Below are 15,545 nucleotides of genomic sequence, written 5' to 3'. Positions count from 1 at the left end.
CTGGAACTAAGGGCCCCGAACCATGAAAAACAGCCCCAGACCATTATTCTTCCACCACCAAACTTTACAGTTGGCACTATGCATTGGTGCAGGTAGGGTTCTCCTGGCATCCGCCAACCCAGATTCGTCCGTCGGACTGCCAGATGCTGAAGCGTGATTCTTCACTCCAGAGAACGCGCTTCCATTGCTCCAGAGTCCATTGGCGGCGAGCTTTACACCACTCCAGCTGACATGGTGATCTTAGGCTTGTGTTGCGGCTGCTTGGCCACTGAAACCCATATCATGATGCTCCCAACAAACAGTTCTTGTGCTGAAGTTGGTTCCAGAGGCAGTTTGGAACTTGGTAGCGAGTGTTGCAACCGAGGACAGATGAATTTGACTCACTTCAGCACTCGGTGGTCCTGTTCTGTGAGCTTGTTGAGCCTGCCACTTGGCGGCTGAGCCGTTGGTGCTCCTAGATGTTTCCACTTCACAATAACAACCCTTACAGTTGACAGGGGCAGCTCTAGCAGGGTAGAAATTTGAACAACTGACTTGTTGGAAAGGTGGCATCCAGTGACAGTGCCACGTTGAAAGTCTTCAGTAAGGCCATTCTACTGCCAATGTTTGTCTATGGAGATTGCATGGCTGTGTGCTCGATTTTCCTACACCGTTCGCAACAGGTGTGGCTGAAATAGCCGTATCCACTTATTGAAGGGGTTCTCCACATATTTTGTGTGTATATAGTGTATTTTACTACCCATAGCAGTTCCCTTTTTTGAATAAAGATGTAATTTTCAAACATGAAAAAATTCTTAAAACAATCTCAGCAAGCTCAACAATACAGTTAGTGCTAGGGAGTGTACCAGTGGGTCGTTAACTAAAATAGTGTACCATAGTTTCTAGGCCTCGCTGGTGGAAATGTTTGTATACAGGGATTCAACATCAAAGCAAGCCATAAGCATCTCCCCATAATTGTTTTAATTGTTTTAAGGGTGTTACTCGTGTCCATATAATCGTGTAGATGTGCAGGGAGTGACACCACACATTGTTTTCGAAAGAAATCTACAAAAGCAGAAATATTTTCAGTCATTGAGTCAATGGCAGCCATAACAGGTCTCCCTGAGAGCTTATCCAATTATTTGTGAATTTTGGACCACGCTTGTGGATAACGCTCGCACGGATTACCCTCGCATGGATAAACCTCGTGACTGGATTTTGTACTTTCATGATCTCATATTATTTTTTACATAATGTCTCCACTTTCAACAAGAGACTTCAGCGTGTCGTGAATTTAGTCTTTGAGCAGTGTTGTGGGGTCACGTGACAGTTTCTGATAGAAAGTTGTGTTGTTTAATTGTCCCCGGATCTCATTGACATAATCATCAGGGTTTAATAATCATCACCGTTTTATGCCCTAGGGCTAATCATCGCTCTGCAGCGGGAAAAAAGGTGGGCAATGTGTAAAGGTGTTAACCGTATACTTGATAAGGTATTAAAATCGAACAAACTTTCCCCAGATATGTAACATGTAACACCATGGTATTATACTGGTTATTATGCAGACAATATATTTTTTTGTATTAGACATAGAGCTAGTCTACGGTGTTTTTTTCAGAATCTTCATACATGTATCATTGAAATAGACTTGTAAATACATGTACCATGATGTGAAATTCTCTACAAACAAACATTACAAACGTAAACACATCTGTGTGTGTCTGTCTGGCAAACGCACGCCACCTCCCGAAAAACTATTTTCTGGCACACAACCTAGCAGGTGTGTGTGTGTGTGTGTGTGTGTGTGTTTGAGAGAGCGAAAGAGAGAGAGAGAGAGAGAGAGAGAGAGAGAGAGAGAGAGAGAGAGAGAGAGAGAGAGAGAGAGAGAGAGAGAGAGAGAGAGAGAGAGAGAGAGAGAGAGAGAGAGAGAGAGAGAGAGAGAGAGAGAGAGAGAGAGAGATGTTGAAGCGCTCCAAAATATATTCTTTTTAAAACACAGCTCTTATCTCTTCCTCATAATTTAAGCTTGCTATACTTTTAATGTATAGGAGCGTGCAATCATAAATCGCACAATAATTTCAATGGATTTGAGATTAGTCTGAGCTCGAGATGATAGACCACGCCCCTTGTGGGCAGTCCCTCGCGGAGGATTTATATTATAACAGGGCGCGTCTCCTGAGACAAGTCTACTCTCTACTGCTCATTAGTTTGGGTGCCTCGAGTTCATCTGTACAACCGAGCTCCTGTACCGAAAACGACCTCTGCTTTCAAAGACACGTGCACTGACCCCACTACTGAAACAGATTCACCGGCTACACCTGCGCCTCTCTGAAGAACCACCACAGACAATCTATTTGTTTCACTTTCAGACGAGGAGAACTGCACTGCAAGGAACTCTAACAAGTCCACTGGCAGGTGAGAGGAGGAAGATACAAAATAAAGATTTAAACATGAAACTTGAAGTGTTTTCCGCAACCCACTTCGTTCCCATGGAGGTGTGCAGTCACAGTGATGCAGAGGGAACTGTCCCCTCTCCCCTATCCGGGGATGAGCTGGGCTCAGACGGGGACTGCGTGGCCAACAGTCCAACACCTGCCACCCCGAGCAGCGCCGATGGCAAGGGGAAGCCCTACACCCGCAGACCCAAGCCACCCTACTCCTACATAGCACTCATTGCTATGGCCATCCGGGACTCCGGCAGCGGCAAGTTGACTCTAGCCGAGATCAACAACTACCTGATGAATAAATTCCTGTTCTTCCGTGGCAGCTACACTGGCTGGCGGAACTCGGTGCGCCACAACCTGTCGCTGAATGACTGTTTCCTCAAGGTGCTCCGGGACCCGTCCAGGCCCTGGGGCAAGGACAATTACTGGATGCTGAACCCGAACAGCGAGTATACCTTCGCCGACGGGGTGTTCCGGCGCAGGAGGAAGCGCATCACTAAGTGCCGATCCAGCGTTGGTTCCAATAAGGACACCAAGACCCCAGACGAGGAGACTCGCTTCTCGAGCACTCCATCTGCGCCCTCCCGGGAGGAGAGGGTTATGGGAGCTAAGTTCTCCAGCTCTTCCAGCTCCTTCTCCATCGATAGCATCCTCAGTAAGCCCTTCATAAGGAGGGATGATAGAGACCACACTGATGCAGACAGTGCATATACCAACCCCGGTGCCCACCGGAGCTACTGGCCCGCCGGTGCCCACCACATGCTGCCCCACACACTGGGCTACCCACCGGTATCCCCTGCTATGGCGCACGCACATGCACAGCAGTTGTACCACCAGGCCAGCTCAGGCGCGTCGCGCATGTTGTACGCATTCAGGTGCAGCCTCGCGGAGCAAGCCGAGCACAGCAGGGACCCACTCACAGCTGTCCACATGACGTCACAGGGCTACATGCCAAACTCCGATGCTGCTTTCTCCCGGGTGAAGATGCACACAGCGCAACGTGGCAGCTGTCATCCTTTCCAGATAGACTCATTGCTCTCCTAAAGTCAACATAAGGGACAATACTGTAATGATGTATCTTAGATTTGCCATGTGCACTTTCCTATACGCTCTATGTTTTTCTAGTTTTAAAAAAGAATTCAGGGCTTTGAACAGTTTCCAATGATAAGTCGTTTAGCAAGAATGAAAAACGTAATATTTTCTTGTTATCAAGTGACTTTATTTCTGTTTGGTTATTCCTAGGACCGAGCAAATTAGTTGCAATCTAATGACATGACATTCCCCTGTGTGTGTGTGTGTGTGTGTGTGTGTGTGTGTGTGTGTGTGTGTGTGTGTGTGTGTGTGTGTGTGTGTGTGTGTGTGTGTGTGTGTGTGTGTGTGTGCGCGCGCGTGTGTGTGTAAGGTCCTTTCTACTGTAAACGACGGCTACCATGTGCCAAATATGAAAATATATAAATATTTGTTGTAGCCTAGTTTTGTAAGACTTGCTGCAAAATATTTGTTGAAAATATTTGTTCGATTGTTGACTACTGCACAGAAAGGAAATACAGTCTGTTTTCCTAAACATTGATTAATTCATGCACGATATTTTTCTGAGCGAAAATAAAAATATATTTTGGAAAGAATTATCAAAGCAAACCACAAGTATGTATTCTTTATTTTCCTTTGGTTAAAGCCAAGACAAGGGCAATAAAAAGTCAATATTTTTTTTTCTTCCATGAAGTATACTTAAAGTGTGTTTGGAATCAGGGGGTGGGAAAAGTTGTGCATGTGCATAAGGAACGAATGGGGAAATCCCATATCTGCCAGGAAATAAGGGCATATAGCGCCTGCAACCCTCGCGCTGTTTTGGCATCCTTCTCATCCCACTTAAACCACTTAACTTCCAGAGGAATGACGGTTATACATTCATTTGAGACTTATATTTCACCCCTTTGCCTACTCTGCATAGCATGGCACAGCTAGGAAGCTGCAGTGTAAGGCACAAATTATGAAGAAAGGGGTATACATATACAGACCTACATTTCACCCCTCTGTCTTCCTCTGCCTGCACGGCACGGCTAAAGAAGCATGCGGGATTGTTAGGCACAAATTACAGGTCGGTTAAGATATTTTTAAATATTTAAGGCTCGTGAGATCCATCCCAGGAATGAGGAGTGCTGAATTATGTCAAATAAATCAAGAAGGATAATTAACATTAACAACAACACACGTCTGGGAAGGACGTTCCAAGTGAGGATGGGGTATGCGTTATACGGACATTTCGCTTCACAATAGCAGATCATGTGTAGTTATAATATATTATATATATTAAGTACAGTTAAAATATACACGTCTCCTCAAGCTCTAAGTTAATTAAAACAAACTAAAACATTCTTTATATTTGTCCTCCAATTCGAGGATGGAATCTCAGACTTGGGGAAACGTTGCTCCATCTCCTATGGTTTAGGGTAAATTGTAACAGAGCATGTCAATCAAAATATGGCGTACCCTACTCATTCAACATTCTCTGTTCTGTGACGTTCACATGGCTAACGTGCTCGGGGTCGGGTCAACTATAAACAATGTACAATCAAATGTAGAGTGTTCCTATTTGACATTTGACTTTACTCTGTACATAAACCTTGTAGGCTACACAAGCATTCTTGTTTCAGTCACGCAATTCAAAATGTCTGTGTCATACTGGAATAAATGTGTATTATAGTAAACAATACATTCGTGCATTTTATGTTTGTTTTTTCATCATAAACACTTTAATAGTTGGATCAAACAATATATTCGACCCTTTTTACCATGCTGTATGTTCAGGATTTTGTATTTGATTTTTAAACATGACACACGAATGAATATAAAAAATGACACATGAATATAAAAAAATATGTGGGATGAATTACAACAACAACCAAGACACCGACCTGCATATTCTAAACGATATACTGTTAACTTAGACCAAAACCGTTTTTTTTTTCAATGTTTCATAATACATTACAAGTTAGTTATTGTAATCTGTAAAATATTGATAAGCAATGTAGGCTACTTCAAGTGCATAAATTAATTATCACAATACACTTGTGATATTAGCTTAGGGGGTATCCATAGGTCCGTGCAGTCCATAGGCGATGTCTCGAGCTCCCCACCGCCCTGAAGCAGAACCTCGAAGTTATGTTTAAACTTCGCGTTCCCCTAACAATGTTTACTACTAATGTTATTGAAAAATGGTAGACTATCGCTACGAAGTGCTGTATCTAGACAAACAGTGCAAATGAATAGGCTATAAATGGAGAAAGATAAGTCAATTATTGTATTGTGGGCCAATGATAAATTAAACAGAAATAGGAGACCACTCCGGTAAAAAATTAAAAAAAATACATATTTTTATTGGTATGAGTTTCGGGTATGAACCCCTCTTCAGCGTTGAAGGCAATGGCAATCAATGCAAAGGAAATCAAAAATAACGGAGAACATTCTTGTTTAGGCCTTACATGTTTCTACAAATAGGCCTACAATGCAAGTGGACACATATTTTGACTCATAAAATATTAGGCTACCTGTCCGTCCTCCTCAATCATGCACATTGATGCATAGGCCTATGGTAGGCTAACAAAAATGACGTTACAGGTGACACTTGTACGATCCTGATGCCTCAGAAGATGCGTTTACACAGGCAGCCCAATTCGGATATTTTACCCACTAACTGGTCTTTTGACCAATCACACCAGATCTTTTCGCATCAGATATTTTTCCGCGCTGATCTGATTAGAAATAAGGTATAATTGGGCTGGCTGTGTAAACGCAACCAGAAAAACGCAGTCTGCATGGTCCAGGTGACAGGTTTGAGACCGTTTCCAGGAACAATGCTGCAACCTGCAGGTGAAACACCAGAACAGCACACCTGTACGCTGCGAAGAGCACCAGCACTGACGGCCAACCCTCCCCGTCAGTGTACGGTTATGTTTTCATTCTATGGGCTAAGCCTATCTCTCTTGGTTGTGGAACAAAAACTAGCTAACAGATGGCGTATCATAATACACTAAATACATGTCTGAGTCTGAGGACAATAGAGACTGAATATGCTGTAGTTCTCGTCCGGTGTGTGTGTGGCACAATGTCAGGGAGTCCAAACAGAGAAAGAACCCGGTGCTCTCAGCACAAAGGGCTGATTTGGACAGGAAGTGTGCATTTGGGCGCCTGAAAGAGGAAATAACGACGCACATTACAGTTACAGTACGTTGGGAATAGCTTTATTTTAAGTAAAATAATATATAATAAAAAAAGGCTCTGAAAAGATGTAGGCACTTATTAAAATAGATTATGAGAGATCAAAGTATAGGCTCTACGAGAAAATAATTAGAGCAGTAAAAATAAATGTTTCGTCATATGCGTGGTATACAACGGCTGTCCGCCAATCAGCATTCAGGGCTCGAACCACCGAGTTTGTAATACCGTTTAACACATGCTCTTCCTGTGAACCCTCACAATGTTGTGCATTGTATTTACTGATAAGATCCCAGCTCATACACCTACAAGCAAATTGGCGAGAGCAAGGAAACAACGACTGAAGCAAAGACTATGTCATTTCACAATGTAGCTGGCTAGATGACCACAGGAACGCGAAATATGGATGTTGTTCTCAATGGAAGAGTTCTGGAATATTCTCTCTCGTCAAGCCAAGGTGTGACCGTGAATATATCATAGACATCCACGTCGGTGGAAACGACTTGGGACACACAAAAGGGACAGCCCTGCTGCGTCAGATGCTGTCTGATTTGGAGGTAGTCACCCAAATGTTCCCTGGGACAATTGTTGTCTACTCTGACATCACACAGTGGGGTAGTTGTATGTTCCAGTGGGAGGAGGACATCAACAAAGCACATAGAGATGGCCCGGCGCACTGTCAACCAGCTGGTGTTTGCATTTCCACAATCTGCCACTCTGCCATAAAGCACTGTGTCCCTGGGCAGTACCATAGGGATGGCATGCATCTCGCGGATTAGGGCAATAACATCTTCCTTTGATAGTCTGCGAGGTGGGCCAGTATCCACAATATGTCTCAGTAGACAATTGGTAATAAGTTCTGAGCATAATAAACATTTTGCTCCTACGGGTATATTTAGGACACCTCGTAAGCTGTCCTAACCAGTTAAGAGTTTCCAGCAGGTGTCTTGATTATAGAAAAAGGCTACGAGTCAGTGGTTCCTGCACCATAGACAGGCAATTGCTTTGGAGTTGAAAGTATGTTTTGATATTTCTACATGACTCATACATAATGTATACCTATATGCAACAGTACCTGTTGCACATTTGACAATGATTTCAGGAGGCCTGATTTACATAATATATGCCCAAATACTTAACCACTAGACTAATAAATTATCAAATTTTTTTTTGGATTAATTCATTAACCTACGTGTTATTTCAAGCAGAATATCGCATTGTTAAAAAAGATGCCTAAATTGGTCATGCCTATCTATAAGTGGGTAATTGAAAGCATTTGTGTTCTGTAAAAATTATTGAGATGTATAATGTTTTATACAACATTATTGGAAAGTAACTTGATGCCTACTATGCCAAAGTGATTTAGAGTGTGTGGATATAATAATATTATCAAAATCCCGCTCTTAAACCATTATACTGTATGATTCATTGCAAAATGCTTATCTGCTTTGAAACAAACGTATACACCTAACACACATGGTTATGGTCTTAAGAAAAACAATAAAACACCTGTACCATGTCAGATAGGGTTGAAATGTATTATATTCTGATTTGGAATCCCAATATTACACTTTATATACATCACAGAAGACTGAAATATAACAAAACCGTTTGAAATAGAAACACCGGAATTTCGGCCGGTGTTTTGTAATAATGTTTATGAATTATGAAATTATGAAATATATTCATAACATTCCACTCATGAGGCCACTAGAGGGCTATTTGACAATTTGACTACAGGAAAAGGTTTTAAGTAACCTGTCGTGTAACCATACCAATCGTAACATATCATCAATTCAGTGTCCCGGTTTTACGTGTACGATGTTACCTCTAGTCTATGAGACCAGGCTGGCACACGGAATGTCGGGCAAGCAGTGATTCTGAGTGATGTTGTTTCACTCTGGTATACCATGTGCAGCCCCCTGACTTTTTACTTTTGCTTGGCGACTTCTGATTTTCTGTGAACAAACTGAAAAGTAACTTGACACTGTTGATCAGTCAGCACAAATTTGGATTCTATGAATGACAAGACAGCAGGAGAAAGTTTATGCCGGGGGCTGGAATTTATACTACAAATGTTTGAAACAACAATGCTGTCAGTCGAGTCTAATGCTAGCTAGCATGCACAACTAAGTTTATGTTTACATGTACGTTTGGGGTTCATAACTACCTTACTGTTTAACAAAACAATTTGTTTTCTCGGCTGTGGTTTGTGTAGTCTTGGTTGTTCTTCATGGAAATGTATTATAGCTAACTGCAGTGTTTGCTAGCTAGAAGCAAGAGGAAATCATGTGTTTAATAAACGCATAGCCTACACCAGGGATCATCAAATAGATTCAGCTGTAGGCCAATTTTTTCATGAGCGGATGGTTGGGGGGCCGGAATAGAAGTATGAATAATTTGCAGACTGCAAATTGACTGCAAGAAGCCCAAACAGATATGTTTGACTTAAACATAATCATTTCAAACCTTGCCAACATTTGCATAAGATCACGTGTCTCTATTATGCATGGGAATACTTGGGAACAGATTTCTTAAATTCAATTGGAGCTGATTTCCATGTCTTTTACAGTCTTATGTCCAACAATGAAAACTCCACCCCAAAATGTTTATTTATTTATTTTTTGCTCAGAAAACTTGGGGGGCCAAATAAAACCATCTGCTGGCCAAATACAGCCCGCCAGTTGGGGAACCCTAGCCTACACTCTTAAGCCCAGTTTCCATTGGTAATTTGGTTGGGCTGGCCTTGGTGGGCTAGCTCGAATTGAGTTAACACTGCCTCCAGAAATGAGAAGTTACATAATGTCGCTAGGTAGCCAATATGTTACTGTGCAGTTGGCTTAGCAAATGTTAGCTAGCAAGATGTTGAAGAATTGAATTCACTAATGTTACCCCATACTACTGCAAGTGCCAGCCAGACTCATAGCCATGTATTTAACTTGCTAAAGTTAGCTAGCTAGCTAAATGGTAAGCATAACAGGCTAGCTAGCTTAATTCCTACCTTGCTTACCATGGCATTGGCTATTAGCTAGCTAAGCAAGCAAACCCAACGTCAGGTTAGATATGTAGCTAGCTAGCTTTCAATACGACTTGGCCAGCTAAAATTCCTGCTAGCTCACGTTAGCTAGCTAGTTTCAACTCTCAAAGCATGCGCGGCCCAACTGTCAAGTGTCTTCACTGACATGTTCAACCTCTCCCTGACCGAGGCTGTAATACCTACATGCTTCAAGCAGACCACCATAGTCCCTGTGCCCAAGGAAGCAACGGTAACCTGACTAAATGATTACCACCCCGTGGCACTCACATCGGTAGCCATGAAGTGATTTGAAAGGCTGGTCATGGCTCACATCAACAGGATCCTCCTGGACACCCTAGACCCACTCCCATTTGCATACCGCCCCAACAGATCCACAGATGACACAATCTGAATCGCACTCCACACTGCCCTTTCTCACCTGGACAAAAGGAACACCTATGTGAGAATGCTGATCACTGACTACAGCTCAGCGTTCAACACCATACTGCCCACGAAGCTCATCACTAAGTTAAGGACTCTGGGACTAAACACCTCACTCTGCAACTGGATCCTGGACATCCTGACGGGCCACCCCCAGGTGGTAAGGGTAGGCAACAACATGTCTGCCATGCTGATCCTCAACACTGGGGCCCCTCAGGGGGTGTATTTAGTCCCGTCCTGTATTCCCTGTTCACCCACGACTGTGTAGCCAAACACGACTCCAACACCATCATTAAGTTTGCTGACGACACAACAGTGGTAGGCCTGATCACCGACATCGATGTGACAGCCTATAGGGAGGAGGTCAGAGAACTGGCAGTGTGGTGCCAAAACAACAACCTCTCCCTCAATGTGAGCGAGACAAAGGAGCTGATCGTGAACTACAGGAAAAGGCGGGTCGACCCGTGGAGTGGGTCGAGAGTTTCAAGTTCCTTGGTGTCCACATCACCAACGAACTCTCATGGTCCAAACATACCAAGAAAGTCGTGAAGAGGGCACAACAAAACATTTTCCCCCTCAGGAGACTGAAAAGATTTGGCATGGGCCCCCAGATCCTCAAAAGGTTCTACAGCTGCACCATCGAGAGCATCCTGACTGGTTGCATCACTGTCTGGTTTGGCAACTGCTCGGCATCTGACCGTAAGGCGCTATATAGGGTAGTGCGAACGGCCCAGTACATCACTGTGGCCAAGCTTCCTGCCATCCAGGAACTATATAATAGGCGGTGTCAGAGGAAAGCACATAAAATTGTCAGAGATTCCAGTCACCCAAGTTATAGACTGTTTTCTCTGCTACTGAATGGCAAGCGGTACCGGAGAGCCAAGTCTAGGACCAAAAGGCTCCTCAACAGCTTCTACCCCCAAGCCATTAGACTACTGTACAATTTATAAAATCGCCACCAGACAATTTACATTGATCCCCACCTTTTGTACACTGCTGCTACTCGCTGTTTGTTATCTAGGCATAGTCAGTTCGCCCCCACCTACATGTACAGATTACCTCAACTAGCCTGTACCCCCGCACACTGACTCGGTACCGGTGCCTCCTGTATACAGCCTCGTTATTGTCAAATCAAATCACATTTTATTGGTCACATACACATGGTTAGAAGATGGTAATGCCAGTGTAGTGAAATGCTTGTAAAGAAATAATACATAAAATAATACATAAAAATACAAATAACTGCAGCGTTTCCTAAGGACCTGAAGCGAGGCGACCATCTCTGTCAGCGCCATCTTGCTCAAAACAAAAACAAAAAGTGATTCTTATTGTATTACTTTATATTATTACTTTTTATTTTAGGCTATTTAGTAAATATTTTCTTAACTCTTCTTGAACTGCACTGGAGGACTTATAAGTAAGCATTTCGCGGTAAAGTCTACACTTGCATTCGGCGCATGTGACAAATAAAGTTTGATTTGATTTAACATCAGGTAGCTCCTTAGCATTCGAGGGCCGACTGTTCTCATAAAAATGTGTGTTGTGCAAAAAAAAAATAAGGATTCAGCTGTGGTGATAATTTGTGTCATGTCCAACTACAGCCGTATTGCTTTTCCATATGCTAGCTAACAGGAAAAAGCCCAGACAAGCTAGCTAAACGTGGTGTTAGCATCCAGCTGTGATCCGCAGGTGGTTGCATAGTAACGCTGTCACCGGGGCGAATTCTAATTGAGCTGGCACTAGTTGTGAAACTGGGCTGTGCTTGCCTTGGTTTCCCTCAACCCAGCTCGAATGAGAACTCAATTCGAGCTAGCTAGAATTTGGCCCTAATTTTAAGTGCAAATGGAAAAGAAATTTAGATAAAAACAAAAATGTAAAAAGGGTTCTATATTGAATATTTTGGTGACCTCAAAATTCCAATTCAAAAACCAACTGCCAATCCATCCCAGCATGATGATATAAGAGGATGGTGGTTGAACCAATTTGCAAGTAGCCTACCAATAAGCACATTATTATTCAATGTAAGCAAAAGTTAATTATTTAATTCAAACATATGAAGTCAACGTCATATGAGACTATAGGCTAAATATATCAAGTCTAAATGTTCAAATTTGAGCATGTTTGTAAGCTAGCTATAGCTAGCTAAACCGAAAAAGCTAGGTTAATTTAATTATTAAGAACTTTACAAGTTACTTTCAAATACATTTTTTTTTTTTATTATGGGATATGCCAAATAGAGCTACAGATCCAGCCTGACTATGGCAATTAGCTAATTGTTTATTTTATTTCAGTGTGGAGTCAATTGATGGGCCTAGCCTATATTTAATGAAGCCACTGTTGCTGACAGAGGCATGTATACATTTTTATGATAAATTATGCATAATAAGTGTTGGTGCAATAGCCTAGTTAATCATGACATTACTTTTAACACTATCTATGTTTTTCTCAGTCTGGCGGTAACCAAGAACAATCAGAGGCAGAAGATCCCTCTTTCAGCTGCTGCTGACAACTGCATATAAGTTGTTATTCTACATAATAATCATGTCTGCATAGCATTTTGGCTTCATTTTGGCAGATTAACTCATGTTTATTTCTGTAGATTAATACATGTTTTTCCTCCTTTTTTCGTTCTTCTCTGGAACCGGTCAAGTAGGTTGGTAGGCCAGCGGCTAAGGAGTTGTGGCTGGTTCGAATCCTGGGTCTGGCGCTGGAGAAAAAAAAACAGGCGGAATTGATCTGACAACTGCAGGGCTGCTGGATTCACATCCTCAAAAAGTTCCCCTACTGTTTGGTCCTTGAGCAAGTTCCTTAATCCCACAAGATGCTTTATATCCAGTGGCGCTGCATACAGCTTGAACCTGTACTGGTCTCAACTGTATGTGTCTGCTTTTTGGGGGAGTTGAGAACAGAGCAGAAGATACACTTTTGTTGTTCATCGTAACTAAATGGACAAAGTTTATTGTATTATAAAGAAGTCAGACAGAGGTGACATGGACCATCATTCAAACAAAGAGATGCCTTCCACCAGTTTATATTTCCAAATGATGTTTGCATATAATGACAATAAATTCTAAAACCATGCTGGTATTCTTTTGGCCATTATTTGTTTATTTGTATATTAAAATATTACTATTTAATAGTAAGTAGCCATAATTCATAGATGGCACCATGCAGTGTTCTATATGGAACCATGTTGGTTCATGAAGAACCTCTAGGGTTCTGATCAAATAACCCTATAAAAGGGGTTAGCATAGCATAGGCTTTTATAGGGTTATTTGATCAGAACCCTAGAGGTTCTTCATGAACCAACATGGTTCCATATAGAACCCTGCATGGTGCCATCTATGAATTATGTCTACTTACTATTAAATAGTGATATTTAAATATACAAATAAACAAATAATGGCCAAAAGAATACCAGCATAGTTTTAGAATTTATCACTTTTTGTGGTTCCATGGCATAGGCTATATAATAGCATAGGCTATATAAGGAACCTTTTTTCTAAGTTCCCATCCACAGTTTTTATGCAAGTAAAGTCATATCGTAATAAAACAAAAATCATAACAGGTGTGATGGAAACAGGAAGTTTCGATGTAATTTTATCAATGCTGAGAGACCATTTGTTTGACATTGTGGGTTCTTTTTGTGTCCGTAAAATTAAGAAATGGCGGTGAGAAATGGCGGTGGAAACGACTTTATGCCCCTAATATTGATATAATATCCATGATATCGAAGTCACGAAATGGGTTGTGTGGACCTCGCTTACCATGCAGTTTATTAGACCACAGATTAAATAAATTACGAACTTTACAGGGTGGTGAAAGTGCACGGTGATGAGCATGATGCTGCTTTCCAATAAATATCGAGGTTCTTATTCTAGTGACGTGACATGCTTGACTGCCGTTTGACACCCCCCAAAATGGCGCTTTTGTCCATAACAATCTCATGTTGTAGGTTATAGTACCCTCCAGCTACAATCTGCGCTCTATTGGCACGTGTCAATAACAGAGTAAGTACATTCGCTATAAAACGCAACATGTTTTGTGACAAAAACAATCAGTAGAGTTGAAAATGCGATGGAAACAGATTAAACTTGTATTTTTTATTAGGTACATGGGAATTTAAGCGCAAAATGTATTTTTATGTGCACTACGTCATCACGCACATCCTTTCATCTGCAACAAGCCAATTTAATGGAAACATCTGTAGTGGAAAAATGCGCATATTTTTTTATGTGGATTTTATGATATTCGCATGAAAATCTATCGCCAATAGTATGGAAACCTAGTTTATATCCGCAAATTATTTTTTGTCTAATGCAAAGGTTTTTGTTGGTGTCAAAGGACAGGGGGTATCCTAATGTTAAAACGCACATGCACAAAGAGATTAGGAGCCGATTAGATTATTATACTATTTTCTGTCTATTTTATAGATCTCAACTATCCAAAGTTAAGACGTTCATATCGTAAATGCAGAAATGAACTCTATTAGGCCCAGCTGCAAGATTCTTCTATTCTGATCGAAGGTTGTAATTAGGCCTAGTCTACTGTTTACAGTTGTTCACTCTTTCCTTCTCATCGTTTCGATTCAGCGGCACAATACGAAATAAAGCTCAGTCTTAACCAAATCCATATGGTAGAAATGAAATGAGGGAGAAGGAGCAAACAAAGGAGATATTGTGATGTGATTTATTGTCCCAAATAAAGATGAATCATCTAAATCGTACGTTATAACATTATTTTAAACTCATTACCATTTTTGGACAAAGATTATAGGTCTATTTGTATATTTCTGTATAGCTTATATACCTACTAAACTGAAAATGTTAATTATAAACGTAAACAACTAGCCTATATATTATACATTCTATTTACAAAAACAAAGCCTATAAAATAAAAGTAATAAGGGGGAAAAAGTACGGGAAATTATTTAATATTCGTCTTTATAGAAATTAAGCCAAAACGTGTTATTTTTCATGACATTGGGTGGCTGAATGGAAAACGACAAAGTGTAGCCTGTCAAACGCAGACAACGATATCGAAATGAAGGATAAGTCATCACAGTATAAATGGGGCGGCAGGTAGCCTAGTTAGAGCGTTGGGCCAGTAACCGAAAGATTGCTGGATCGAATCCCCGAGCTGACAAGGTAAAAATCTGGCGTTCTGCCCCTGGATAAGGCAGTTAGGCACTATTCCCTGGTTGGCTGTCGTTGTAAGTAAGAATTCTTAACTCACTTGCCTAGTAAAAACAAATAAATAGCCTGTTAAACGCATGATGCAGGCCTGCAATAAATAGTGTCATTCGTTTCAATAACACTGAACATCGCAATGGGATGGATAAGTGATCTACAAATTCATATTTCTCTCGTGGTTGTTGATCATATTTTTTTATAAATAATTGCATCATGTTGGACAAATCTGTATTATGATCGGTCTTCATACGGGGGGAA

General features: G+C 41.4%; 1 protein-coding gene across 1 annotated transcript; it reads left to right on the top strand.

Annotated features, from left to right (window-relative positions):
* The first annotated feature begins 2,178 nt into the window (after positions 1–2,178).
* LOC129855478 (forkhead box protein Q1-like) lies at positions 2,179–5,103 on the top strand. The gene has a single exon (XM_055923190.1). It carries the CDS (start codon positions 2,430–2,432, stop codon positions 3,465–3,467), a length of 1,038 nt encoding a protein of 345 aa, XP_055779165.1. The 5' UTR covers positions 2,179–2,429; the 3' UTR covers positions 3,468–5,103.
* Positions 5,104–15,545: the final 10,442 nt, after the last annotated feature.

The sequence above is a fragment of the Salvelinus fontinalis genome, chromosome 5 (assembly GCF_029448725.1).
Source record: "Salvelinus fontinalis isolate EN_2023a chromosome 5, ASM2944872v1, whole genome shotgun sequence".
Lineage (NCBI taxonomy): Eukaryota > Metazoa > Chordata > Actinopteri > Salmoniformes > Salmonidae > Salvelinus > Salvelinus fontinalis.
The sequence above is the reverse complement of the archived record's forward strand: the minus strand, read 5'-3'. Positions and strand labels throughout refer to the sequence as shown.

Bases quoted from the DNA above. Each gene is read 5' to 3' on its own strand.
- LOC129855478 (XM_055923190.1), top strand. From the start codon at position 2,430: ATGAAACTTGAAGTGTTTTCCGCAACCCACTTCGTTCCCATGGAGGTG.